This window comes from Taudactylus pleione, unplaced genomic scaffold (genome assembly GCF_031769625.1).
Source record: "Taudactylus pleione unplaced genomic scaffold, aTauple2 ptg000503l, whole genome shotgun sequence".
NCBI classification, from domain to species: Eukaryota; Metazoa; Chordata; class Amphibia; order Anura; family Myobatrachidae; genus Taudactylus; species Taudactylus pleione.
Window position 1 is genome coordinate 488,235 of NW_028284905.1, and position 27,237 is coordinate 515,471.

The following is a 27,237-nucleotide window of genomic DNA, read 5'->3' on the forward strand; positions in this document are numbered from 1 at the left end:
TGTGCCCTGCAGCCATTATAAATATTCCAGTGCAAACCTTGGTCAACTGACTCCAGGCACTCTGGGCCTTATTCAGACCAGGACGCTAAGCTCCACCCTCTCACAGCCAAAAGGGTCCGGGTATGCAAATGCCGCAATCGCACAGCCAGGCTAAAGGACTCCCTCGATTTCTTAGAGAGCGACGACAGAGTGAGCGCACGCCGGTATAAAGACGCCCACTTTTCTCTCTTAGCACACGTCATCTCCAGGAAGTGTATGATTAATCAGTAACATCGAGAGCCATCGTAGCTGCTCGCAGCGCTTAAGGTAGACCCTACTCCGCCGCAAGCACTGTGCTCACTGCAGGCTGAAATACAACCAGGTGATGTGTACAATGACGCCTCCATGCTAATTTATGCACGCCCAAAGAACGGCTTTTTGACTCTCAGACACGCCTGCGTTCGCACATCAACTCCCCCGTTTCCTGGTCCTTCCCCTGTTACCACCTACAAACGGCGCTATCTGTCACTCATAATAGCGCTCAGTCTATGTGCTACGAGCGCACGATTCCCGATCGCAGTGACCGGCTTGCTCACGTGCACTGTGACGCATACGCATGCACAGACGGGCGACAATTGCCCATAGCGAGCTATGCCTCGCCATATATTTCCATCATTTATTAACACCAGTGATTTTGGAATCCTCAGGGTGATAGGCCAGCATAAGGCGATTCCTAGTACGAGCACGTATACTAATATACTTCCGCGCCGTTTGGGAGAAATTATCACTTTACTTAGATTTTTTTTATATATGTATTTGGTTCTCAAATATCCTCTAATATTCTGATATTTACTATAATACTGTACTTAGGCCCACAACAGCCATTATTAAATTGGTGTCACCTATCCTAGTGCAGAAGACCACTGCGATTGTGGTCCGTATTCAATTTGGGGCAAAATTTTGGAATCGGCGATAATTTTTCGCCGATGACGTCATTTTCGCCTATTTCAATTATCCCCGTATTCAAGTACATTGACTTTTCGACCGGTGCGAAAAGTCAATGTAAAAAAACGGGGATAAATATTAGCCAGCCTTTAGCTGGTGAAAAAAAATGTGCAGAATTGGGGTTTAGGGGTGCAGGCTTAAAAAAATTAGCCTGCACCCTTGGGAATGCCCCCTTATAACAATCTGTGTCAAAAAAAGGGGTGCAGGTTATTTTTTTTAAGCCTGCACCCCTAAACCCCAATTCTGCACTTTTATTCGCCACCTATTTTAGTGGTGAAAAGTTATCCCCGTTTTCTGCAAAGACTTTTCGAACCTGCAAAAAGTTTTTGAAATTGAATACGAGGATAATTGAAATAGGCAAAGATGACGTCATCGACGATAAATTATCTCCGATTCCGACATTTAGCCCCAAATTGAATATGGCTCATAGGCCCTCATTCAGAGCCGTACGCTCTGAGCAGAGCGCACGCTCTGAATGAGGGCCGGGCTCCATTTTCATGGAGCGTCCTCCTGGACGCTCGTATAGCTGTTGGTCACCACCCACAGGCTATACGAGCGTGCTTGGTGATGGCCGCGATGGTCGAGACCATCGCGACCATCGAAATTGCGAGCCGGAGCCTGCGGTTGAGGTTTTCAACCGCAAGCTCCGGAGTGATTTTGGCTCTATCAGAGCCAAAATCACTCCCACTATCACTAGTGATGTCAGTGGGCCGGCTTCTGACGGGAGGCGTTCCCGTGGGAATGCCCCCGTCAGGGAGGCATGCCCCCGGCATGCCCACCAAAGGGGGCGTGCTGTCAATCAACATTGACAGCACGCCCCCTTTGATCGGACACAACGAGCGAAGGACTTTCCTTCGCTCGTCGCGTCTGGCGCATGCGCACGACGGAGCTCCCTCCGTCGTGCGCATGCTCAGTGCATAACATCGACCCACTTGCGAGCGGACAGCCGCTCGCGAGTGGGTCTGAATCAGGCCCATAGTTGTTTAAAAGAAAAAACAATCATACTTTATTTACAATCAGGTTTTTGCTGTAAAAGTCTGTGTGCATATCCTGCATCCCCATCTCAGCTAGGTATATATATACCTGTGTTGTTTGCAGATCGGATTGCCGTCAGTCAAGACAAAGAAAGTTATATTCATGGACTGCGGCATACATGCTCGAGAGTGGATCGCTGTCGCCTACTGCCAGTGGTTTGTGAAAGAGGTACAATTTCCAGTATATGAATTGATACGTAACTATTTAATAATCAGCCCTCCATTATTGTCACAGGAAAGTGGATGTTGCCACCAAATACTAAACCTTTGTTACAGTATATCACAGCTGTTATAAGTGGCTTAGGGTAGTGGTTCCCAAACTTTCTTGGTTCTCAGGGCTCGATTCAGACCCGCTCACTAGATGCGTTCTCACGCAGCGACAGTATGCAAATCCCGCAATTGCACGGCAAGGCATTAGCATGCCCACTCTGTCTTGGCGTGCGATCGCGGTGTGTAATTAGACGCCCACCAGCTTGTCTTAACATGCCCACTTATGCATGTCATCTCCAGGAAGTGTGTGCAACCGTTGGTAACATCGAGTACCATCGGAAGCGAACGCAGCGATTGTGGCTGACCATACCCTACCGCAAGCACTGCGAGTGCTACAGTGTATAAAACAACCATGTGACGTGTACTGATGCTGCGTCTTAATTATGCACGCCTCTGAAACGGCGTTAAGATGCTCAGGCACGCCTGCGTTTGCACCACCACACCTCGGTTTCCATTGACCACCCCCTGTCACCACCCACAAACGGCACGTCCTGTCATTCATTCTAGCAAGGTGGCTATGCGCTGTGAGCTAACGCTTCCCGATCGCATGGACTAGTTCGTGCACACACACTGCGATGCATGTGCAGTTTACAAATATTGGCAGGCTGCGTGCGAACGCAGCCTAGCAAGCGGGTCTGAATCAGGCCCTCAGACCCCTGAAATTGTTCACAGCACCCCTAGGTCTAGATGGTTAGTCAAACAGCTTCGAGGTTTGGTTGGAACCTCACATCCTAATACAATGCGGATCATCTGGCAGGAAAACCTCGCTTAGAGGTGCAAGTAGAAATTAGCTATTTGTTTCCCACCGTAATAACCAGCTGGGTGCGCAGAGGGAACTTCGCACTGAATTGACGCTAAGAGTTTTCAGTTGAAATACTCAGAAAAAATTGCCCGAAGCAACCAATCAGCTTCTAACTGTCATTTCTCTAGCACATTCCTGGAAATGACAGTTAGAAGCTGATTGGTTGCTTTGGGCAATTGCTCCACTTTGTCTCTCTCCATGGTTTGATGCATCTCCCCAGGGCAACAGATAACATATGAGGTCACATTGCCTAGCAACCATCTTATCTCCCCACAGAAATCCGTTTTGTGCAACTACTGTATAGGTAACATTTTATGGTCCTTTCTTTACACCTCGCTGTGAGGCTACAGGCAGCGCGTGGCTCGTCCGCCTAACATCCATCAGAGTGTGCTGTGCGTTTGGGAACCGCTGCTTCGGGGATCCGTACAGACAACTGTTGGATGTTACAATATTTTACTGAAGACAATCTGTAAAAACATAAAACAAAAACTCATTAAAAATGTCTATAACTTGGGCGAGGAACTATAAGCCATTTTGTATTTTCTGAAGTTATCTGAGTTATTGCCAGGTTAACCCGGGTCGTGGCTCAGTGTAAAAGGGTTAACCTGGGTCCAGTGACCTGGGAATCCATCCCAACTAGTTACCCGGGTTGTTCCGAGAAGGACCCGTATTACCAGGCAGTGTAAATGGTCATCCGACCAGGGTCCCATTCACTGCTTAGGGTGGGGGTTCCCAATCACGGTCCTCAAGGCATACTAACAGTCTAGGTCTTAGGGATAGTCATAGCTGAGCACAAGTGACTTCATTAGTACCTCAGTTAAATTGATTTAGCCATCTGTGCACAATCATGGATATCACTAAAACCAGGACTGTTCAGGGCCATCTCTTCCATTGGGCTTGTTGGGCAGTTTCCCAAGGGCCCGAAGCTTGTAGAGCTCGCCAACCCGCCCCCCCTGCAGCCGCGGCCAGTTGGTAAATTTGTTATATTTTTATAAGCCGGCCGCCGGTGCACTGTATACTAATCTAACCTCCCCCACCCCATCCCCCTCCCGGTTACAAGTACTCTCCTCAGTCCCAGTTTCATTTCATCCGCCAGCTTCAGACCAGTCAGACAGAGTCTCTCTGCATGTGTGGGGGGTCTGATGGGCATGCAGGAGGGTTTAATTTTATTCACCATTTAATTTTTTTCCCGTGAATTGGTGAGTAAGGGCCCCAGTGCATTGTTTTGCCCAGGGCCCACACTGCTGTTAAGACAACCCTGGGACTGTTAGTGTGCAATGAGGATCGAGGTTGGGAATCACTGGCATAGGGAGAGCCACATCTTCAGCGCTTGGAGACTATGTAATTTCCAAGTGCCGGCACAGGAAAGCTCCAGCAATATTCCGCGTTCAACCTGTGGTGTAAATGGGGTTCAAGCTGCTATGACATGGCTTGAAACCCGTGTTCAGTGTCCCGGGCTGGACCTGGGATTTAGGTGTAAAAGGGAGATCACTGTATTATTGTAACATTAAACAGTGACATTTAATAGCTCCCATTGCATGACTACAGATGTGTCCTCAGTCACACACCCAATGTCTATACGCCATACATAGTGGTTTTGTCACTACCAGGGGCTATTTGGCGCAAGTTCAGCAACAGCAGATGAGGACTTATCTGTAGGTCGTTCTGGGCCTGATTCAGACCCGGTCGCGAGCACTGAGCGCTCGCAACCCGGTCGATGGTGGCCCAGAGCGCATGCACACGATGGAGCCAGCTCCGTCGTGCGCATGCGCGAGACCCGGATAGCGACGGGCAAGCCGTCGCTCCGGGTCTCGCAACAAAGGGGGCGTGCTGTCGATGTTGAGTGACAGCATGCCCCCTTTGGTGGGTGGGCCGGGGGCATGGCTGCCAAGACGGAGGTGTTCCCATGGGAACGCCTACCGTCTGGGGTCGGCCCCACTGACATGATATCAGTGGGAGTGCTTTCGGCTCTGTTAGAGCCGAAAGCACTCTGGGGCTTGCGGTAACGAGACCCTACCACAAGGGTGTCGTCACAAGCCCGATGGTGGGTGGTCACCCACAGCTATGCGAGCAACTAGGAGGCCGCTCTAAAAAAACAGAAGGACGGCCCTGATTCAGAGTGAGCGCTCTTGTCAGAGCATCTGGCTCTGAATCAGGCCCTCTGTCTCTTAGGTTATAGGGGCACTATATTGTGTAACTCACTTTTTTACACTTACTTTTTACCTATTCGGATCTATTTGCTTAAACATTTTGCATTGATTTTAAAGGGTTTTAGTAATACTCTGCTACTTCAGCAATGTAATAACTGTGCATCAGATCGGGCAAACTATGTCACCCCCAGATAATAAGCGACTGTAGGGTTCAGGATTTATTTATTTATACCACTTTCAGCAAAGCTCTTATATTGTTTATGTCAAAGTTGTTTCAAAAGAGACAGGAAACCTTAGCATTCAATGCAGGAAATGTACTAGAAATAGCTTTTTTGGGCGGTTTTCAAACTGCGTATGATTATTGTGAAACATTAATGTCATAAGGTATACATATATTTATTTCATGGACTAAGGGGCCCAATTTATTTATTATTACAGTAAGGGGGAGTGAATCATTAGTTCATTATTACATTAAAGGGACAGTATGTTTTGTTGACATTTATAATGTCACCCCCCTCTGAGCGGCCCTGCGTAACAAAAGATCAGGACTAAATCATCATCTAATGCAGAGGTTCCCAAACGTGGTCCTCAAGGCTCCCCAACAGTTCCAGTATTAGAGATATCCATGGTATAGCACAGGTGATTAAATCAAATTGACTGAGGTACTAATTAAGTCACCTGTGTTCAACCATGGAAATCTCTAAAACCTGAACAGTTGGGGAGCCTTGAGGACCACGTTTGGGAACTTCTGAGCTAATGTGACATTTTGGAAGAGTTTTGGTCTTTAGTTAATCTAGAGTTTCCAAAACTCCGCCATTACAGTCCAGGTTTTAAGGCTATCCATGCTTCAGCACAGGTGACTTAGGGGGTCATTCAGACCCACTCGCGAGCAGCAGTACGCTCGCAAGTGGGTCGATGGTCCCCACTGCGCATGCGCACGACGGAGGGAGCTCGGTCGTGCGCATGTGCGAGACCGAGCGAGCGAAGGACTTTCCATCGCTCCGGGTCTCGCACCAAAGGGGGCGTGCTGTCGATGTTGATTGAGAGCACGCCCCCTTTGGTGGGCGTTCCGGGGGCGTGCCTGCCAGACGGAGGCGTTCCTATGGGAACGCCTACCGTCTGAAGCCGGCCCCACTGACATCACTAGACCACAGAGTTTCACTCGCAAGTCCGATGGTCGCAATGGTCAAGACCATCGCGACCATCTTGTTGGACGCTCGTATATGCTGTGGGTGGTGTCCCACAGCTATACGAGCGTCCAGGAGGACGCTCCATTTTAATGGAGGTGGGCCCTGATTCAGAGCGAGCGCTCTGGTCAGAGCGTCCGGCTCTGAATCAGGGCCTTAATTAGTACTTCAGTCAATTTGATTTAAATATCTGGGCTCAAGCATAGATATCCTTAACTCCTGGACTGTAATGGCAAGGTTTGGGAATCTCTGAGTTAATCTGATGGTTAGAGAGTAGATGGCTGACAAACTGGAGATTTCACAAAAGCGCAGTTTATGACATCACACATAATGATTAAACCGCAACTGACCGCTCATTAAAAATGTTGTACGCTAATAACCAAAATGCATTGTCCACCCACCATGTTTTACCCAAAACCTCATTCACTTTATTTTATATTATATTTCAGATTATTGCAAGACAGAACCAACCTTTAATAAAAAAGCTCCTGAAGCAGATTGATCTCTATGTTGTACCGGTGCTAAACATTGACGGATACATTTTTACCTTTACAACAGTAAGATTCTGATATATGTTGGTGGATATTATAATGTCGGATAGGTTCATTATTGGTAATTGAATAAGTATCTCAGAAATATGATATTCAATGTCCTCTTCTGTGAATTACTTCAACGATGATGTCAAATTGATCTTTGGGCCTTATTCATTATGGGTCGCTATTGTGATCGCGGCTGCGATTACTCACGTAGGTCTGCTGCGAAAATATGCTAATGAGTGCAATAGAAAAGCCATCGCATAGTCAGCATAGAGACGCCCACTGCCGCTATCTCACAACCATAATACTTTGCAGTACTCGAGTAACATCGGCCCCTCGCGCACAATACAGCAGGTCTGACCCTACTCAGAACTTGCTAACCTCATCGCACGCAGTGAGTACTCAAGCTACGTCTGCCGTCACGGTGGCTAATGTATGCACGCCCAAGTAACAGCGTTCAAACAGACAGGCACGTCTGCGTTACTCCTACAACTCCCCCGTCACCGCCCCCAAATGCTGACGTCCCGTCCCTCGGTCTGCGATGGCTTTGTATCTGCGTAGGTGATCGCAGAGCGAGCGCAATGCTAAGTCACGCATGCACACTGGGATGCATACGCATGCGCAGGGGCGCCGAGAGGGGGGGGAGCGGGTAATGTTTACCCGGGCCCAGGCTTCGTGAGGGGCCCGGAAGGGGCCCGAGTCCAGCGACGCTTCCCCCTCCCTTCTCCGCACACCGTGTGCTGAGCAGCAGCCACAGCAGTCTCTTTGCCTGTGAGGGGGGAGCGATCACATTGATCACGCCCCCCCCTGGCTTTGCACCGGGCTGAGGGGCTTACAGCACCCCCCTACCCGGCGCGCATATAACCTCCTCTGAGAGAGCTGCTGCCTCTCACTCTCACACAGTTACCTGCCGGCCTCCTCACCCAGACTGTGAGGGCGCGGGGCCTGCCGGGAAGTGTAGTCCTCTGTCTCAGTGCGGTATCCGTGACACTGCGGCCATTTCCTTCTGTTCAAACTACAACTCCCATGAGCCTCCACAGCTTGGGCTCAGCCAATGGCCGCGCGGGAATCAGGATAGCCTGACATCATGGCTTCTCACAATGACTGCAAGTATGACTATAAAAGTATTTTAGTGGCTAGGCAGCAGGGGCCACAGGGGCTCTGGGGAGGGGACGCTATTATATGACATGCAGCTATTATATTATGGCCTCTGCTGCCATTGGGCTTAAAGAGAAAGTTGTGAGTAACAGTGCTATTGTTTTTTGCTGGAGGGGGCGTGGCCACGCATCCCGTGATTAGGCCACACCCCCTCTGTACCTGGGCCCGCCAGGGCTCTCTACAGCTCTGCGCATGCGCAGTACATACCATCGGCCGATCTGCGTACACTGTTGCAGTTGTGATCAGTCATGAATCAGGCCCTTTGTCTGAAAAAAAAATATATATATACAGTATATATATACAAAATATGATTTAGTTCTAAGCCTAAGCTGTCAATATCCACACATACAATGTACAGCTTTTCTGCACCAAACATGAGATGGGAAATTGCCGTGGGGTAACTAGAGTAATATTTTTGTTTGTACGACCTGTCTGGCAGCAGACGTAGGGCACCAGAGCCGCAGCCACGGCATAAAGAATTGTACAGGTGGCTATGGGCCAGATTCAGCAAGGGTCGCAAACTGCCATTATGCACGCAATCAGCGTTCCGCTTATGCGTATACCTCGCAGTGCACTTGCACCAACCAGCCACTGAGATCGGGACTGCGATCACAGTGACCCATCGCAGAGTGATTGACAGGAAGTGCCGTTTGTGGGAGGTGGTCAGCGAAACGCAGGCGTGCCAGTGCGTTTGAACGCCATTGTAGGGGCATTCATAAATTATCCACTGCGATGCCATACACAGTTTGGCCTTTCACTCGATAATAATTTTTGCACCTGTGCAGTTGGGAGTCAGGGACAGGTCGCACCTGAGCAGTTGGGAGTCAGGGACAGGTCGCACCTGAGCAGTTGGGAGTCAGGGACAGGTCGCACCTGTGCAGTTGGGAGTCAGGGACAGGTCGCACCTTAGCAGTTGGGAGTCAGGGACAGGTCGCACCTGAGCAGCAGTTGGGAGTCAGGGACAGGTCGCAGTTGGGAGTCAGGGACAGGTCGCACCTGAGCAGTTTGGAGTCAGGGACAGGTCGCACCTGAGCAGCAGTTGGGAGTCAGGGACAGGTCGCACCTGAGCAGCAGTTGGGAGTCAGGGACAGGTCGCACCTGAGCAGTTGGGAGTCAGGGACAGGTCGCACCTGAGCAGCAGTTGGGAGTCAGGGACAGGTCGCACCTGAGCAGTTGGGAGTCAGGGACAGGTCGTACCTGAGCAGTTGAGAGTCAGGGACAGGTCGCACCTGAGCAGTTGAGAGTCAGGGACAGGTCGCACCTGAGCAGTTAGGAGTCAGGGACAGGTCGCATCTGTGCAGTTGGGAGTCAGGGACAGGTCGCACCTGAGCAGTTAGGAGTCAGGGACAGGTCGCACCTGAGCAGTTAGGAGTCAGGGACAGGTCGCACCTGAGCAGCAGTTGGGAGTCAGGGACAGGTCGCACCTGAGCAGTTCGAAGTCAGGGACAGGTCGCACCTGAGCAGCAGTTGGGAGTCAGGGACAGGTCGCACCTGAGCAGTTGGGAGTCAGGGACAGGTCGCACCTGAGCAGTTGGGAGTCAGGGACAGGTCGCACCTGAGCAGTTGAGAGTCAGGGACAGGTCGCACCTGAGCAGTTGAGAGTCAGGGACAGGTCGCACCTGAGCAGCTGGAAGTCAGGGACAGGTCGCACCTGTGCAGTTGGGAGTCAGGGACAGGTCGCACCTGAGCAGTTGGGAGTCAGGGACAGGTCGCACCTGAGCAGCAGTTGGGAGTCAGGGACAGGTCGCAGTTGGGAGTCAGGGACAGGTCGCACCTGAGCAGTTTGGAGTCAGGGACAGGTCGCACCTGAGCAGCAGTTGGGAGTCAGGGACAGGTCGCACCTGAGCAGCAGTTGGGAGTCAGGGACAGGTCGCACCTGAGCAGTTGGGAGTCAGGGACAGGTCGCACCTGAGCAGCAGTTGGGAGTCAGGGACAGGTCGCACCTGAGCAGTTGGGAGTCAGGGACAGGTCGTACCTGAGCAGTTGAGAGTCAGGGACAGGTCGCACCTGAGCAGTTGAGAGTCAGGGACAGGTCGCACCTGAGCAGTTAGGAGTCAGGGACAGGTCGCATCTGTGCAGTTGGGAGTCAGGGACAGGTCGCACCTGAGCAGTTAGGAGTCAGGGACAGGTCGCACCTGAGCAGTTAGGAGTCAGGGACAGGTCGCACCTGAGCAGCAGTTGGGAGTCAGGGACAGGTCGCACCTGAGCAGTTCGAAGTCAGGGACAGGTCGCACCTGAGCAGCAGTTGGGAGTCAGGGACAGGTCGCACCTGAGCAGTTGGGAGTCAGGGACAGGTCGCACCTGAGCAGTTGGGAGTCAGGGACAGGTCGCACCTGAGCAGTTGAGAGTCAGGGACAGGTCGCACCTGAGCAGTTGAGAGTCAGGGACAGGTCGCACCTGAGCAGCTGGAAGTCAGGGACAGGTCGCACCTGTGCAGTTGGGAGTCAGGGACAGGTCGCACCTGAGCAGTTGGGAGTCAGGGACAGGTCGCACCTGATCATTTGGGAGTCAGGGACAGGTCGCACCTGAGCAGTCTGGAGTCAGGGACAGGTCGCACCTGAGCAGTTGGGATTCAGGGACAGGTCGCACCTGAGCAGTTGGGAGTCAGGGACAGGTCGCATCTGTGCAGCAGTTGGGAGTCAGGGACAGGTCGCACCTGAGCAGCAGTTGGGAGTCAGGGACAGGTCGCACCTGAGCAGCTGTTGGGAGTCAGGGACTGGTCGCACCTGAGCAGTTGGAAGTCAGGGACAGGTCGCACCTGAGCAGCAGTTGGGAGTCAGGGACAGGTCGCACCTGAGCAGCAGTTGGGAGTCAGGGACAGGTCGCACCTGAGCAGCAGTTGGGAGTCAGGGACAGGTCGCACCTGAGCAGCAGTTGGGAGTCAGGGACAGGTCGCACCTGAGCAGTTGGGAGTCAGGGACAGGTCGCACCTGAGCAGTTGAGAGTCAGGGACAGGTCGCACCTGAGCAGTTGAGAGTCAGGGACAGGTCGCACCTGAGCAGTTAGGAGTCAGGGACAGGTCGCATCTGTGCAGTTGGGAGTCAGGGACAGGTCGCACCTGAGCAGTTAGGAGTCAGGGACAGGTCACACCTGAGCAGTTGGGAGTCAGGGACAGGTCGCACCTGAGCAGCAGTTGGGAGTCAGGGACTGGTCGCACCTGAGCAGTTGGAAGTCAGGGACAGGTCGCACCTGAGCAGCAGTTGGGAGTCAGGGACAGGTCGCACCTGAGCAGTTGGGAGTCAGGGACAGGTCGCACCTGAGCAGTTGAGAGTCAGGGACAGGTCGCACCTGAGCAGTTGAGAGTCAGGGACAGGTCGCACCTGAGCAGCAGTTGGGAGTCAGGGACAGGTCGCACCTGTGCAGTTGGGAGTCAGGGACAGGTCGCACCTGAGCAGTTGCGAGTCAGGGACAGGTCGCACCTGATCATTTGGGAGTCAGGGACAGGTCACACCTGAGCAGTCTGGAGTCAGGGACAGGTCGCTCCTGAGCAGTTGAGAGTCAGGGACAGGTCGCACCTGAGCAGTTGGGAGTCAGGGACAGGTCGCACCTGAGCAGTAGGGAGTCAGGTACAGGTCGCACCTGAGCAGTTGGGAGTTAGGGACAGGTCACACCTGAGCAGTTTGTTTGGAGTCAGGGACTGGTCGCACCTGAGCAGTTGGGAGTCAGGGACAGGTCGCACCTGAGCAGTTGGGAGTCAGGGACAGGTCGCACCTGAGCAGTTGGGAGTCAGGGACAGGTCGCACCTGAGCATTTGGGAGTCAGGGACAGGTCGCACCTGAGCAGTTGGGAGTCAGGGACAGGTCACACCTGAGCAGTTGGGAATCAGGGACAGGTCACACCTGAGCAGTTGGGAGTCAGGGACAGGTCGCACCTGAGCAGTTGGGAGTCAGGGACAGGTTGCACATGTGCAGTTAAAAAAAAAAGAACTGTGGAGGAATAGATGCCGAGAGCAGGTTAGAAGATTGCCACCAGCAATGTGATTTTAGAATCGATCCCATTGATATACTGTATCAGGGCTCCAGGATCGATCAAATAAAAAATAACCACCAGGCAATTTATCAGTTATTAATATAGATCTTTCTGAGACATCAGTCTCCCTGTGCACCCATCCTGTATGTTGCAGTGCGTGCATTTGGAGTATCTGTATCTAGGCTAGGGTCTTTTTAGAAAGAAGAAGGTTTTTTTTTACATGTATAGAGATAGAGAATAAGTTCTCCAAACTGAATCTAATTTGGCATTTAATGTGTCAACGTATTTTTACTGTACGTATTTTCAAATGAGTTTACTACTTAAAATATAAATTTCCCTTAGCAGGGGACAGGGCTGGACTGGGACAACAAATCTTCCCTGGCATTTAAAACACAGAGGCCCACCAAGGTGACAAACACTCCCAGCCTCCCCCAGTATGTGTGGTGTTACGCCATGATGTCACATAGCGCCTTACATCCATCCCGCTGAGCTGGGTGCTGGGAGGTGGAGCTGTTGGGCCAGTCATCCAAGCAGCTCAGACTCTGACTGCCGACTGGTTCGGCCCATAAACCATCGGCCCATCTTGCATTGGTCAGAAGTGATAGATTGGCTGGGGATATCTGATAGAGTGGGAACAGGCGATGATCAGCTGAGGTCCTAGATATGTGTCGGGGTCCCGCTACATAAAGCCAATAGGAGAACCTCCCCCATCAAGATAGTGTACTGTATTATTGGCTACGCGTGAGGCTTTGTGAAATTCCTAGTTAAAGTTAAAAAACTATTAATTGCAATGATAAATATACTGTATATCTCATCATCATTTTCAGGATCGTCTCTGGAGAAAGAATCGTTCACCACATAATAATGGGACCTGTTTTGGAGTAGACCTTAATCGGAACTTTGATTCACATTGGGGCAGTAAGTGCTAGTCTGTAGCTTTATACAGTATTTACTGTACACTATGCACTGTGCAAGAACATAATAAATAAATACATTTTACCATAACGTTACATGCATCGCTTATATAGGTCTACTCTTGACGTTCTGCAAAAGCAGGAAAACCATACACTCATCTCACCACAACCATAGGAAGAACCCAATGCCACCTCCAGAGATTATAAATCCACTGGCACTGATAGAAGGGAGGGGTGGATAGAGCCCTCCACGTGTCACTTAAATTCCAGGCCCCACTCCCTACATAATACGGCCCAATTTGGGCATTTGGGGTAAGTAGTTTGCTATTACCTCACCCCGCACCCCAGCGGGCAATGGCAGTAAAATCACACTCTAGGGACCTGGGGTAGTTATGTTTTTTTGCCCCATTGAACCCTGCAGACACTCCTCCACAGTGAAATTGTAAAATAGCCCCTCATACCACCTCTATCTGCCTTGCCCCATTTCATTCTTTGTGGTGCCCAGTAATAGAAAACACCCCATGTAACCTTGTTGGCTGTCTCCCCTGCCCTACCATTGGGGACAATGCAGTCTAATATGATTTATCACTGCCAAACAAGAAGAGACAAATATTAATTGCTCTACAATATTATTACAGTGATACTTCTGCTAATGATTTCCTCTCTATTCCTTGTTCAGCCGCAGGGTCGTCGCCAGACTGTGAGAGTTTAATATTCACCGGACCAAACCCGGCTTCCGAGTTGGAGACACAAGGGGTGGTCAATCTTTTGGTACCAATGAAAGCCAATATTCTCATGTACCTTTCCATCCATTCCTATGGACAATATATTCTCCTGCCATATGGATATAAATATTTCCCAAATGTGAATCATTATGAAATGGCAAGTATCCCGGGATTTCTCATTTTATTCCTAAAAGACGATTTATATTTATAATATACTGCTAATTGTGCTCCGCTAACTCAGATTTCACGTTTATTACACCAAACAATATTTGCCTGGAGCCCATAATAGGGATCTACCTTGTTCTGTGCCAAGGATACTGCAATGGTGACACACTTACAGACCCTGGGCGGATTAAGAGGGGCAGCGCAGTTAGACTCTGCTAGATAATTATTTGAGTGCAGGGTATGCTGTGTGGGCCCTCTTGTACCCAGGGGCTGGTGTGCACCACACGCCCTGCACCCATTATAGATACGCCAATATCTGTGCCCTTCTGTGGCAGGTGGCAGACTATCGGCAGGCTTTCTTCTGTCGTCACATGCAGGACCTTTAGTTACAGAAACGCAATATACTCTGATGGACAAATTGGGCCTTATTCTGAGTGCGGCGCAGATACAAATATATGAATGTGGCCGCCCCTAGTAAATTCTACCAAACTGGGCATTTCACTGTACGGATCTCGGCTGTTTCAGGGTGTCAGCCAGGCGCACACAGAGTAGAAAACCGTCTCCTGGGAGTGTCATGGATGTTTAATGGGTGCGAGTCCAATGTGTGTCGAGGAGACGCCTATTTCTCACAGATCTTTTGCAACCAGCATGAAGTAGGTTCTTGCTTACTTTCTTGGGAATGGCTGGGAGGCTCCAAAAATTGGGTGTCTCCCGGCCACCGGGAAAGGCGGACAAGTCTTCCGGGGGCTGAGGGCGCAGATGCCCAGGCAGCCGATGGCGAGATTCATGTTGTGTCATTGTGGCTCCGCCCCTCGCTCCACAATCTCAGCTTTGCAAATCAGGGGGCAGGGGATACAATGATGCGATTGCATTGTCACACCCCCAGACCTGCCCTCCTCTGCCAAGCCCGACCCCCGAAGTGTCGACAGTGTCTACACAAGGTCGGCAACTATGGTGTAAGTGCCTATACTAGTGATGGCGGCTGCACTAGAGGACGGAAAAACGTAGAGCAGCGCGATGCGTGCGCATGATGACCTGTATATTGTGGCACAAGCATTCCATGAATGAGGACTTATATACTGTAGACCTGTATGGTCTATATGCAGGTAACTTTGTCTTTGGTACAAACCATGCAAGGAGCGCACTTGCGTTTATTATTTTTGCATGCAGGGTAAATACTGACTGCTTTTGCATGTAGCCCACAGATGCTGGGCAGCTTTATTTTTACACTGTAATTTAGATTTCAGTTTGGGCACCTCCCTCCCTAACCTAACTCTCTCTGCACATTACAGCTACCCCCTCCTCCCCCACGTGTACTGCAGCATGGCTTACCAAAGCGCAAAGTTACTGCTTTTTCTGCCAATACAGAATCAGTCCCATGGAAATAAACCTAATAGTAAATGCATATTTTACTTTAAAAATTGTTTAAAAGTGTATCTAATTAATGCCCAATATAAACCTGGGGCTACTGGTGGAGACCTGCAAGCAGCTAGTGATTCAGTACTGATTAGGTAATCTGTGCTTAAGCATGGATAGCCTAAAAACCGGGACTATTAGGGTGCCTTGAGGACCAAGTTTGGGAACCACTGGGTTGATTTCTCCTCCATATCAGGACAGGTACAGAAGAAACACACTGCAAGTGTATATATAGCTCCTCCTCCCTACAGTACTTCCGGTGTCTTCTTTTCCTGTCCTTTCATCTAGTACAGGGCAAGAAGGTGTTTTTAATTTTTTATTGTTATTTTTTTGGTGCCTTCTGTATACATGCCTGTTCCGTTGTGCAATCTCTGGGGTTGATTCAGCATTGCACTCATATTACGCAGGCTGGCCGGCATGCGTGGCAAAGAAACTGAGTACGATCTCGCAGGACCCGTTCTGCACACGTGCAGAATGGATCCAGCACACGCACAGATTACCGATAATTGTGAATCTGAGTTCAGCATTGCACTAGCGAGCAATGCTGAATCACCCCCAAAGTGCGCTGGAAACTATAACCAGAGTTATTCTAGTCCTGAAACATAATGGCTGGATAATAAGTTTAGATACAGCAGCTAAAAAGGATAGTCCTAGAAAGGAAGGAAATCCTCGAGCTAGAGGTGACCAACTAAGGAGAAGCCTAGTGTTCCAGTAGTGTAGCATCAGAAAGTGTCAGGTGCAAGGATTGCTTTCAGCTTGGAGAAAGCCCAATGATATACGATATAGGGGGAAGTATTTTTTTTTAGAACTGCAGGTTGAGTCTTTTTTACCTGTCCTGACATAGACATAGATTAACACACAAATGTATGCTGACATGGCGGAGTCAGGTAGTCAGGTTATCAGGTCATGCTGAACAATGAGTGCAGAGGCACTTCCTGTATAACAAACACTTCCTGTTTAACAAGTGGATCTATATCCTCTTTTTTCAACATAAAAAATAATGAACAGGTGTGTATGTAAGAGTGTGTGAGGGATTAAGGTCGGGAAATACTAAGCATCGCATCTGCAATGCGGTACATCCCACCTCTCATTGGGTACATACTGCGGTTGTTTACCACACACGTCCTCTGCCAGCTGAGGGGCTACATAGGAAATTGGGTGAATGCCACAGGTTACATCTTTTACCTCCCTACTTATAGTCTCCCCTATCTTTGATGCATTTGATCCCTGCAATGCTCTATGAGTAACAGGAATTATCTAACTTAATAATGACAGGTGGAGCTGCCCTTGTTATCTGACTCTAATCATCACCAGCAGTGAGGGCTCTCTCATCATCCATCCACAGTATATCTAGGCAAATCGGCTGACAGCAGAGGCACTGACTGCATCTTATTGGTGATAGATTGGTGATATCTATTATCTATCCCTTAGAAATATTACGTATGTAAAGAGGCACCGAAATAAGACTCACGCACCTATATCTGCTTGTTTAAACACATGATAATAGGGTTATTTACCCCTGAAGCATTCACCAATTACTGATTATAATTTAGCGACTTTCTCCCTGCTGTTAAGTACATTCCTAGTAATATGACTGATTCTATGTATTAAATGTATTTTGTTGGTACAAAAGCTTCATGAAACACATAAAACATATTATTTATCGTATTTCTTGCATTTGTGTGAGGACAGCCGTCGTGCTGTATAAAAACTGCTTGTACTTACACTCTGCGTATTGTGTCAACTGCTAAGCTGCCTTAGAAGAATACCTCATATATTTACAACTGTATTTAATTAAGAGAATAATTATTTGGCACCCGTGATACTGTTTGTGCACAAATCACTGAGTACTGTACTGTAATTGTCCCTTTGTACCCCTCTGCTTACAAGATAGGACTTACCCGATTATAGATTACAATTATTTTACATATTTGAGACTATCTCTTAACTTTTCAGAATATTTCCGCTCTATAATGTTTAAGCGGATAATTGCTTTAAATGTATATCTTTGAACATGGTCGCTACTCAATAATGAATTATTAATACTGACATAACTTCTTACATATTGCATAAGAGTGCCCCAAAAAGAGTGTTTCTTTTTGCTTCTTTATGCAACCCCGTATATTTTAGTATACAGTATTCTACTCGAGGGAGCACCGGCAACATAGTTATCTGTATGACATACGCTATAACTAATTAGTCTGATGATGGTTGTCTATATATACGATAGTATAACTTTATCCTATGCAGAATAATCCCTCCCCCCCTTCTTAGACCGTAGATGTATCATGCACAATTTTATTGCATTCATGATGACTCCAGTAATCTCTATAGATGCTTAGGGGTAAATTTACTAAGATGGGAGTTCTATTAAGAAGTGATGTTGCTCATAGCAACCAATCAGATTCCAGGTATTACATTCTAGAAGATGCTAGATAAATGAGAAGTAGAATCTGATTGGTTGCTATGGTCAACATCACTTCTTAATAGAACTCCTATCTTAGTAAACCTTAGATAACCTGCACCAACCATGCAGTGAATGCACTCAGGTCAGAGGGACCATGGAGTCATGAAACTAACACTTATATAGTATTTTATTTTCCTGTCTAATATTACTCAGAGAAAGAAGGAAACAATGGGCCTGATTCAGAGCCACTCGTAAGCGGCAGCTCGTTCGCTCTGAGCGATGTTTGCCCAACTGCGCATGCGTACGGATCGTTATACGCATGCGCGAACCAGTCAGTGCGGCCGAAATTCATGTGCTCGCAAAATAGCAAATGCCTGCTATTTTGAGTGACAGAAAGAGGCGTATGTGGGTGGTAACAGGGGAAGGTGCTTGAAAATGGGGAGTGGAAATCAGAACGCAGACGTGCTTAAAGGTCAAAACGGGCGTTTTATGGGTGTGCATAATTAAAACAGCAGCGTCAAGGACCACGTCACTGGGTTATTTTATAGCCAGAACTGCTCGCAAAATTGTGGTAGCAAAAACCAACCACAAGAATAGCGAGCAGTTCATACCCTTGTCGATGTACTCGATTAATCTAATAAATAGCGGACATGACGTAGGTAGCGAGCGGCCAGGGGGCGTATTTTTCCAAAAAACGAACGCAAGTTTTGTTCGCTCGTTCAGACATAGAGGCGAGAACAGACCGAAAACAGCGAACGGTTCATTTGAATAGCCACCCCTAGTTTTAGAACGAACGACCGCAAATAGCGAGTGGCTCTGAATGAGGGCCAATGTTTTGTCTAGATTTAATCATTTTACCTATATGTCACTGCTGAGGATTTCTCTGTTCCCGTCCCCAAGAGCTCTGGCAATGTTTGCAGTATGTATCTCTGCTAGAACCAGGATAATTACCCCGTGCACATATAAGCACATCCTCAACACATTACTCTTCAGGGTATCTGCAGACCAGAGCTGAGTACCCCCAATCACTTTATAAATCGCCATAGTGAAAGGCAGAAGGGACTAGTAACTATCAACCTTTCTCAGCTTCTACAACTACCGTAGGAAGTTTTTACTCTGTTCAGTTTTGTTCAAAGTACATTTTTATCTTCTAGACCAGAGTCGCAGAGAAGGCGGCTGCTGAAATTGAAAAATACCATCAGAATGAGTACACGGTGGGATCTACGGCTGTCGTATTATGTAAGTAAAAAAATGTAACATGACTTTGTTTAAAAATCTGTGTGTTCTTATCTATTAAACTTCATGGTCCGGCCCGGAGACATTTTACTGTGATTCCCGGATGTACGTTGCTGGGGGCAGGGCCACAATGTCACAATTCATAGAGAATCAACATGCCCCATTGCGCTGCCTACTTTCCCCAATAAGCATTGGGGTACACCGGGTTGTGGGAGTATTGCCCACTATTCGGGAACCTGGGAGACTCTCCCCCAAATTCGTGCAACATGGGCAAGGTGCTTACACATCATTTTATACAGTACATAGATCACACAGGAGTATACACTCCAGATTACAAACATATACAATATGGAACAGCTTGCAGTGCACATTTATATTGGATCTCACTGGGGTCTATTTACTAAGCCTTGAAGGTACCAGCCAATCAGCTCCTAACTGTCATTTTTCAAACACAGCCTGTGACATGGCAGTTAGCAGCTGATTGGCTGGTACCTGAACTCTGTTCACTTTTTCTCCATCCAAGGCTTAGTAAATAGACCCCTAAGCCTCAATGTACTGTGCAGGGGCGTATTAAGAGAGCAGAGGGCCCGTGTTCACTCCCTGTCCGGGGCCGCCTCCTCTCTCCCCGCCAGGGGCGCCGAGAGGGGGGGGCGGGTTCAGATTACCCGGGCCTGGGAATCCAGAGGGGCCCGGCGGGGGCCCGGGTCCGGTGCCTCCCCCCCGCCTCCCTCACAGCAGCCACAGCAGTCTCCTATGCCCATGGGGGGGAGTGATCACACTGATCGTGCCCCCCCCTGGCTTTGAGCAGGGCTGAGGTGGCTCAGAGCACCCCCCTCCCCAGCACGCAGCACCGTGAAGCGACGCTGCAAAGCTTTTTTTTTTTCTTTGGGAAGGGGGCTTGGCCGCGCCTCCCGCAATTAGGCCATGCCCCCTATTACCCGGGCCCGCCGCGGCTCTTGGCAGGCCTGCTCTCCGCCTGCCGCCAGCGAACTGACAGCAGCAGTAGACTCTAGGCACTAGAGTGTGCCCAGAGTCTACTCCGCATGCGCAGTTCACGGGGAAAATGGCGATGCAGCCATTTTCCCAGAGATTTTTTGCTGTTCATGTAAAAAACACATGGAGCGCTACTCCGTGGGACATCGGAGAGGTAAGTATGAAAGGAAAAAAGTATGGGTGCAGGGTGTGCGGTGCGGACCCCCCTATTGACCCATTGTAAATACACCCCTGTTACTGCATGCAGATGCTCTAGGTGCAAAGATAGATGTGTGCTGCTGCATTTGTCCACTGTAAATGCTCCTCTGGATTTCAAATAAACAGTAAAGTGCCTTAAAACATTTGTGTTATACTAAAGTATGAAAGTATGAACCTGGTACTCAAAAACCTCTAACTTTCCTTAACCTTAAGCTATATTCACTAAACTTTAAACATGTAAAATACGTCACATAAAGAGACAGACACCAGATTTGCTGTGAAAATGAACTCAAATTTATTTTGAAGGAATAATCAGGAAACATAATGGTGAGGGGATGAGACGGTGTGGTGGCAACTAGTAAGAATCATCACTAAACACAAACATCCAATCATCCAACAGTCATTGGTGAACCACACGGTGTGGTGGCAACTGGCAACCAGTGAGAATCGGCACTAAACACAAACATCCAGTCATCCAACAGTCATTGGTGAACCACACAGTGTGGTGGCAACTGGCAACCAGTGAGAATCGGCACTAAACACAAACATCCAATCATCCAACATTCATTGGTGAACCACACTCCCTTAAAGCAGGCTTGCCTATCCTCCCGATTTGGTCGGGAGCCTCCCGAATATCAAGTGCCGCTCCCAACCCCCCAGAAAGGCAGGCAAGTCCCCCGGCTGCCGCCTGCCCCCATCCACTATCAGACACTGATGCCAGATTGGGGGCGGAGCCGGGGGCGGAGCCGCTGAATCACATCATCGTGGCCCCGCCCCCTGCTTCACAATGCCTTTAATGTTGCATTGTGAAGAGGGGGCAGGGCCACGATGACGTGATTATGTGGCCCTGCCTGGCTCCGCCCCCAATCTGGCATCAGTGTCTGGTCCCTCCTGAATGCCTGCAGTATGCAGGCATTCAGGAGGGAGCTGAATGTCGGCAAGTATGCCTTTAAGGCATCATATGGTGCAGCTGTACAGTAGCAGTGTCACCGTGCCTGTCCAGGCTGTCAGCATCACCAAACTAAGGGAGGGTTCACCCACCAAACCTCGTAGAACTAATAAACTTTATATCAGTAATTCACACCACCACAGCAATGCTAGATCAGAGTCACAGTCAGCTCTACCATTACCCTTATATCCAACCTCCAAATTAAACCCCAAGCTGTAAACAAATCTGCTATAAACACTGCCATCCATCAGATGAACCCCATCAGGGCGATAAAAATTCCAATTCTTCAAATGAATTAAAGGATGGGCAACAACTGTACCCCCAAACTTAGGCACTGCTCTCACTAACAATGTATTCATTTTTTACCTAGCCAGGCCCATGCATACTCCACCTTTCCAACCTCTTCACACCCTGCTGGGTACAATGGCTGACCATACAGTTCTACAGAACGGCCATAAGTGAGCAATTCTGGTGAAATCCTTAGCAATGGACGTCCTCAGGTCCAACAATGCCCTCTTGCTGAGATCACTCTCACCCAAGTGAACTGCTAGAACCTTGGTAAACCACATTTACAGACTGCATCTCTCAATCTCTTCAGCAGTGACTCCCAACACATGTACCCCGGACACCCAATCATCTAATAAGATGCACAGCGGTAAATGTAGCTGAATCATGGGCCAAAATACAAACAAATTTCAAGAGTCGCCAGGCAGATTCATAGATCAGCATGCGCCAATAGCGATAACCGATCACTTGGAGTAACTGACCCTAAAAAGTAAATGGAAAAGCAATGGCCAATCAGCCTTATACAGGGCCGTAATCTCGCCAACTCGCAAAGCCCTGTGAAAAGCTACTGAAAATGCAATGCCGAAAAGGATCACCTCATAAGGAGAAGAGCAAATAGAAGCCAGTGCGACTAGGAGAGAGGGCATGTCATGAACATCAATGGATCTGATGGCCATCTGCCTTCACTAAAAGAACTCTAGCCCACCCTTTCAAGGTTTCAGCCACCAGATAGGATTTGGTATAATCAGGCCAATCGTAGAGACTAGAACATGAAGAAATCCCAGCTAGGGACCTAACAGCTAATGATCTCAAACCCCCTTGGGAGTACAACTTCCTCACAAAGTAGCTAAGCTCTCCCAGTCATCCCAAGTGGATTAATATTAGCGGAGTGTACTAGGGCCAGTCCCACCAGCTACTGAGACTGTAAACGTGGAAAAAGAGCTGTGGCCACTGTATCGTAGCAACTTCTTTCTTTGTTTTTTGTCTCTTTTCTACTCAATTGTGTGACAGGACAATTGCTTCACTGTTTGTTTGTTTGGTATCAATAGATTATTTCCCGCATGATATGGGTATTGATGATATTTTTGATTAATGTCTGAAATAGATTAACATTGATTAACTGTTCAATTAATATAGTGGAAGCACATGGTATGATTCCACAGGCATCTAATTATTGACAGAATCCACTCTCTGCAAATGAATAGGGGTGTTCTACAGTACATTCTCGAGTTATTGTGCAGGTTCCGTCATTGCCAGAAGGGGTCTGCACAGTAATTGGCATATCCTTACTGCCCTGACTGTTTGGTGCTGCTGCAGATACAGCTGGGGATAGCTGCAGACTAGAAGCAGCTCCATTAACCCTAGTATAGCAGCATTAATCTCTGCTGGCCACCTGTGTGCCCCTGCGTAAGTCGGTTTGTTGTTTTGACAAGACCCTGGATGCTACGGAGAGCAGTGCCAGGATGTAGGTAAGTAAATGATTTTTTTTGCAGGTCTAGCCACACGGATTGCTACATTGGACAAGTGGACCGACCGACTGGTACAGGTAGGTATGTGTGATTGAGGTATGTGCGTAATAAATTTATACTATCTACGGTGTGTTGTGTCTTTATCTAACTATTTATTTTACAGTGGAGGTACGGGTGCCGGCCACCTGCTGGCACTTGTAGTTCCACAAGTGCCAAAGAGCAGGCATGCTGGCACCTGTAGTTCCACTGTAAATACAATAGTTTACTTCTACTTTACACTTTATTACCCCCGTACCCACAACCCAGGGGTGCGGGAAAGAGCCCCGGGCTTCAGACCAAGCCTGGGGTTTCGGGAGAGGGGGACCCCTTTTTTGGGGGGTTCCCACCTCCCCTGAGATCCCCGGCTTGGCCTGACTGGCTTGGGGTGAGAATGCTTTGGCCCTGGAGACCTAGGGCCTGATTCAGAATTAGGGCAGTTTTTTTTGTTTGTTTTTCATCAGGCTGCTCACTAAGCTGTGGGTGATCACCCACAGCTTTTGCGAGCAGCCTGGGGCCCGTCGTGATTATCGCAACCATCGGCCTTGCGAGGAGGTGCTGTGGTAGGGTCTAGCTCTCGCAAGCCCGAGTGGACTTCCTGTTTTAATAGAGTGGGGGACCATCGACCCACTTGCAAGCGGGTCTGAATCAGGCCCTTAGTCTCCTGGCTGTGGCATTACTCCCTGGTCGGTTTGGGTCTGGTGCTGGTTTTAAATATAGGGGGACCCCTACGCAATTTTTTCCCCCTATATTTAAAACCAGGACTGGCCTTGCAGCTTGGTGCTGGTACCTAAATTATGGTGGAACCCTACTCGTTTTGTTCCCCGTAATTTGTGGAACCAGGACTGGCTGACAAGTCTGGTGCTGGTTATGCTTTTGGGGGAGGAACCTACTTCTTTTTTTTAAGGAAAATAACCCTATTTTAAATATTTACATATTTAAATATTGACAATATTTAAACATAAACAAATATTTGTGTATGTTTCTGCCAAACTCGCAGCTCAGGAGTTTGAGAGTTTGAAAAGTCAGTTTGACAGAGAGTTTGCTCCAATCTCACCCGAGCTTGTCATCCCGATTCTTGGTAAATTTGAGAGATGTATACTTTAGGTGAAAAGTACCACCGAGTTGGCCCGATGTTTAGTTGATTAGAGTTTGCGATCTCACCCGAGTTTTATGAGTGAGAAGGGAGAAATATCTCTCTAACTCACCCGTGTTTGCCTTTAGTAAATTTGCGATATGAAAATCATGCCTAAACTCACCCGAGATTGTCATCTCGACCAATCTCGAATCTTAGTAAATTTACCCCTAACTCTGCATTACACTGAATAAAGCACTTGATCATTGTAATGGGACTTTGCATCCTGAAGTTTTCTGGATCAGTAAAGAGGCTGATACCAGGAAGGGCTGTACCTTATGAAGGCAAAACCCCAAAACTCCACCCTAACCACAACTAATAAAATGTACATGAAAGTTTACTAAGAAGACAAATACTTTAACCCAGTGTATCCCCCAGATTAGACACACAAATATCGGCATTGGGGTTTAATCATAGATGCCGACATTCTGACTTCCCCTTCCTGGAGGGGGCAGCCAGATCGGCATTTGTGGGCAGAGTGGGGGACTTGGTCCCATGATTGCTGATATGTCCGGCATTGTGCAGCAGGGGGCGGGGCCAAAATGAAGCGATTCGGCGTGAATCGCGTTACCAGCTCCTTGCTGCGGGGGATTCTCACACAAGTGCGGGGGAGGGGGGAGGCAGGAGGGGTCGGTGGCTGCCGGGAGGCTTGTCTGCCTTTCCAGGGGAATATGGAAAAGATTTCTGGACTGCACAACCTGACTATATATATAATGGGAGGCGCTACCTGATGAGACTAATTGCAGGCACAGAAACAGACAAATCTCAGGTGCACAACTCCAAATTATTAATAATATATATAAATGCAATAAAAATTTGCAATCAATAGAGGTTTTTAGCATAATCATGGCCAAGGTTATGGGCCTACCCACCATATCCAGGTAACCTCTTTCAGGTAGGTCCCTAACATACTAAGGTTCAAATCCCCCAAAACCGGCCCAGCTAAGCCGCCCTAGGGCACCACCATAGTAAGAAAAGTGCAGTGTAAAGAGATAGTTAGGAGCAGCTGCAGCTGCATATAAAGAATGAAATAAAAAAGTGAGGTACATATATTAGACACACAGTGAAGGGTTAAAATGTGTTATAAAGGAAAATGTGTTATAATGCGGTGCCCTGAGACAGATTAACCAACGCAATCCAGGGGGACCCACGCCCCAAAAATGAACCAAAATTGCACTACAGTATATAACTTGTAGGACTTACCTAGAATTGTGCCTAATACAGTGTGCATATACATTACCATACTCCATGCTTTTAAACCAATAAGGAAGGGTGCTAGTCCAGAATGAGGGCGTCTCCTTTCCCTCAGATGTGCAATAAAGCACATTAAATGGAGTATATGGAAAAGATTTCTGGACTGCACAACCTGACTATATATATAATGGGAGGTGCTACCTGATGAGACTAATTGCAGGCACAGAAACAGACAAATCTCAGGTGCACAACTCCAAATTATTACGAATATAAATAAATGCAATAACATTTTGCAATCAGTAGAGGTTTTTAGCATAATCATGGCCAAGGTTATGGGCCTACCCACTGTATCCAGGTAACCTCTTTCGGGTAGTTCCCTAACATACTAAGGTTCAAATCCAGAGCGCAGGACCCCCCAGGGGACCAGGAGAGGCACCCAATTTTTGGGAGGCTCCCGGCCAAATCAGGAGGGTAAGCAAGTATGGGTTTTTTTCTGCCTCATTCTCTTTTAACCATTCAGCTGTTCTTTTCTTGCTTTAGCATCTCTTCTTCATTTGTTTCAGATTTTGCCTCTGGAACTTCGGCAGACTGGGCAATTGAACTGGATATTCCGTTCAGTTACACCTATGAGCTGAGAGACGAGGGATCCTATGCATTTGTGCTGCCACCTGAACAAATTGCACCTACCTGCGAGGAGACGTGGACCTCCATGATGTCATTGTTTGGGCATTTAAATGACAAGTACCTTGAACCACTTGATGATGATGATAATGGCGCAGCTGCTATCAGCTCACACTGGCTCCATGTGATATTTTCCCTATCTGTCTGCATATGCTATGCACTGATACGTTAATTAGACAATGATAGGCCTGTGATAAGCAATATGCCGCTTTCTATATTATGGGCCTATGATCCATGCACTATAATGCGATTCTCTACGGCTGTTGGATAGATTAGTGATCAGTGTCCAAAGCAATTAAATCATCTGGACAATAAGACAAAATATTTTGATCTTGCACAAAAGTACTGTGTATAAATGTATGTTCAGCGGCACAACCTCAAATTAATGTTAGCGCTTGTAAATTATGCCATACGTAAAATTTAATTGCAGTTTATTATGTGGTGCTGCTTGTCATATCATTTATTTATCAGACCTTCAGTGACGTAACATGATTCAGTTTTCTAGATTGTAATCAATTATTTATGCACCAAATTTAAGGCGGTATGTAATAGAGATCGAGTCTGATCTCGATCATTTTTTTAAAGTTGCAGTCATTTACAAGTCTGCATCCCGCCCTTAGAGTTGGACCACCAAAGCAGAGATTAGGAGCACAGTAGTAACAGAAAGGTATGACTCCTGACACTGTCTGTCAGCCCTATGATGTCACTGTGGCTCTCTGACTTTATGATAACAGCTGGTGAGGTCAATTACTGACTTCTGCATACTGGAGGTGGAGGTGGTGATACAGGCATAGCGGAATTTCTGGGCAACTGGAAATCAGCCCTAGGTGCGCACCTGAACTGCATGATTTTGTAGCCATGAAGATTGATGTATAGCACAAACTGACATTTTGTGGAGCTAATATCATTAAAATAAAAATCTAAAACATTATTTTGAATCATCCATTTTGCAGATATGCTGCACAAGTTTTTTACACACAAATTCAGCTGTAAAAGATACATGCGAATCTTTAAGAGTTATCTATAATTATAATAAAGTTGTAATGGTTGTGTCTGTACTTAGAATTTATTTCGAGAAATGTACAGCTTGGGACAGAGGGCCTGATTCACCACGGATTGCAATATTGCGTACGAACGCAGTTCAACTGCTATAGCAAGCCAAACCACAACAATCGAAATGCAAACTCAGCACTACAACTTTACCATACACACATCCATAATACTTAGCAGAATAGCGAAACCATCAGTACAATCGAGTACCATCACAGCCTCATGCACAGTTGCACACGCCCTGACCTTTCTCGGGAATTGGTAACAGCCACGTACGCTATGAGACCTCAGGCT

General features: G+C 48.0%; 1 protein-coding gene across 1 annotated transcript in view; it reads left to right on the forward strand.

The window, feature by feature from the left end:
- The window catches only part of LOC148501761 (carboxypeptidase O-like), a 31,077-nt gene extending 4,349 nt beyond the window's left edge, over window positions 1-26,728 (forward strand). The window contains exons 3-8 of the mRNA XM_088450016.1: window positions 2,083-2,187; window positions 6,877-6,984; window positions 12,918-13,008; window positions 13,684-13,886; window positions 18,872-18,956; window positions 25,776-26,728. Of these exons, the coding sequence (XP_088306142.1) occupies window positions 2,083-2,187; window positions 6,877-6,984; window positions 12,918-13,008; window positions 13,684-13,886; window positions 18,872-18,956; window positions 25,776-26,065 (882 nt within the window). The 3' untranslated portion in view covers window positions 26,066-26,728. The remainder of the gene's footprint in view (window positions 1-2,082; window positions 2,188-6,876; window positions 6,985-12,917; window positions 13,009-13,683; window positions 13,887-18,871; window positions 18,957-25,775) is intronic.
- The last annotated feature ends 509 nt before the right edge of the window (window positions 26,729-27,237 follow it).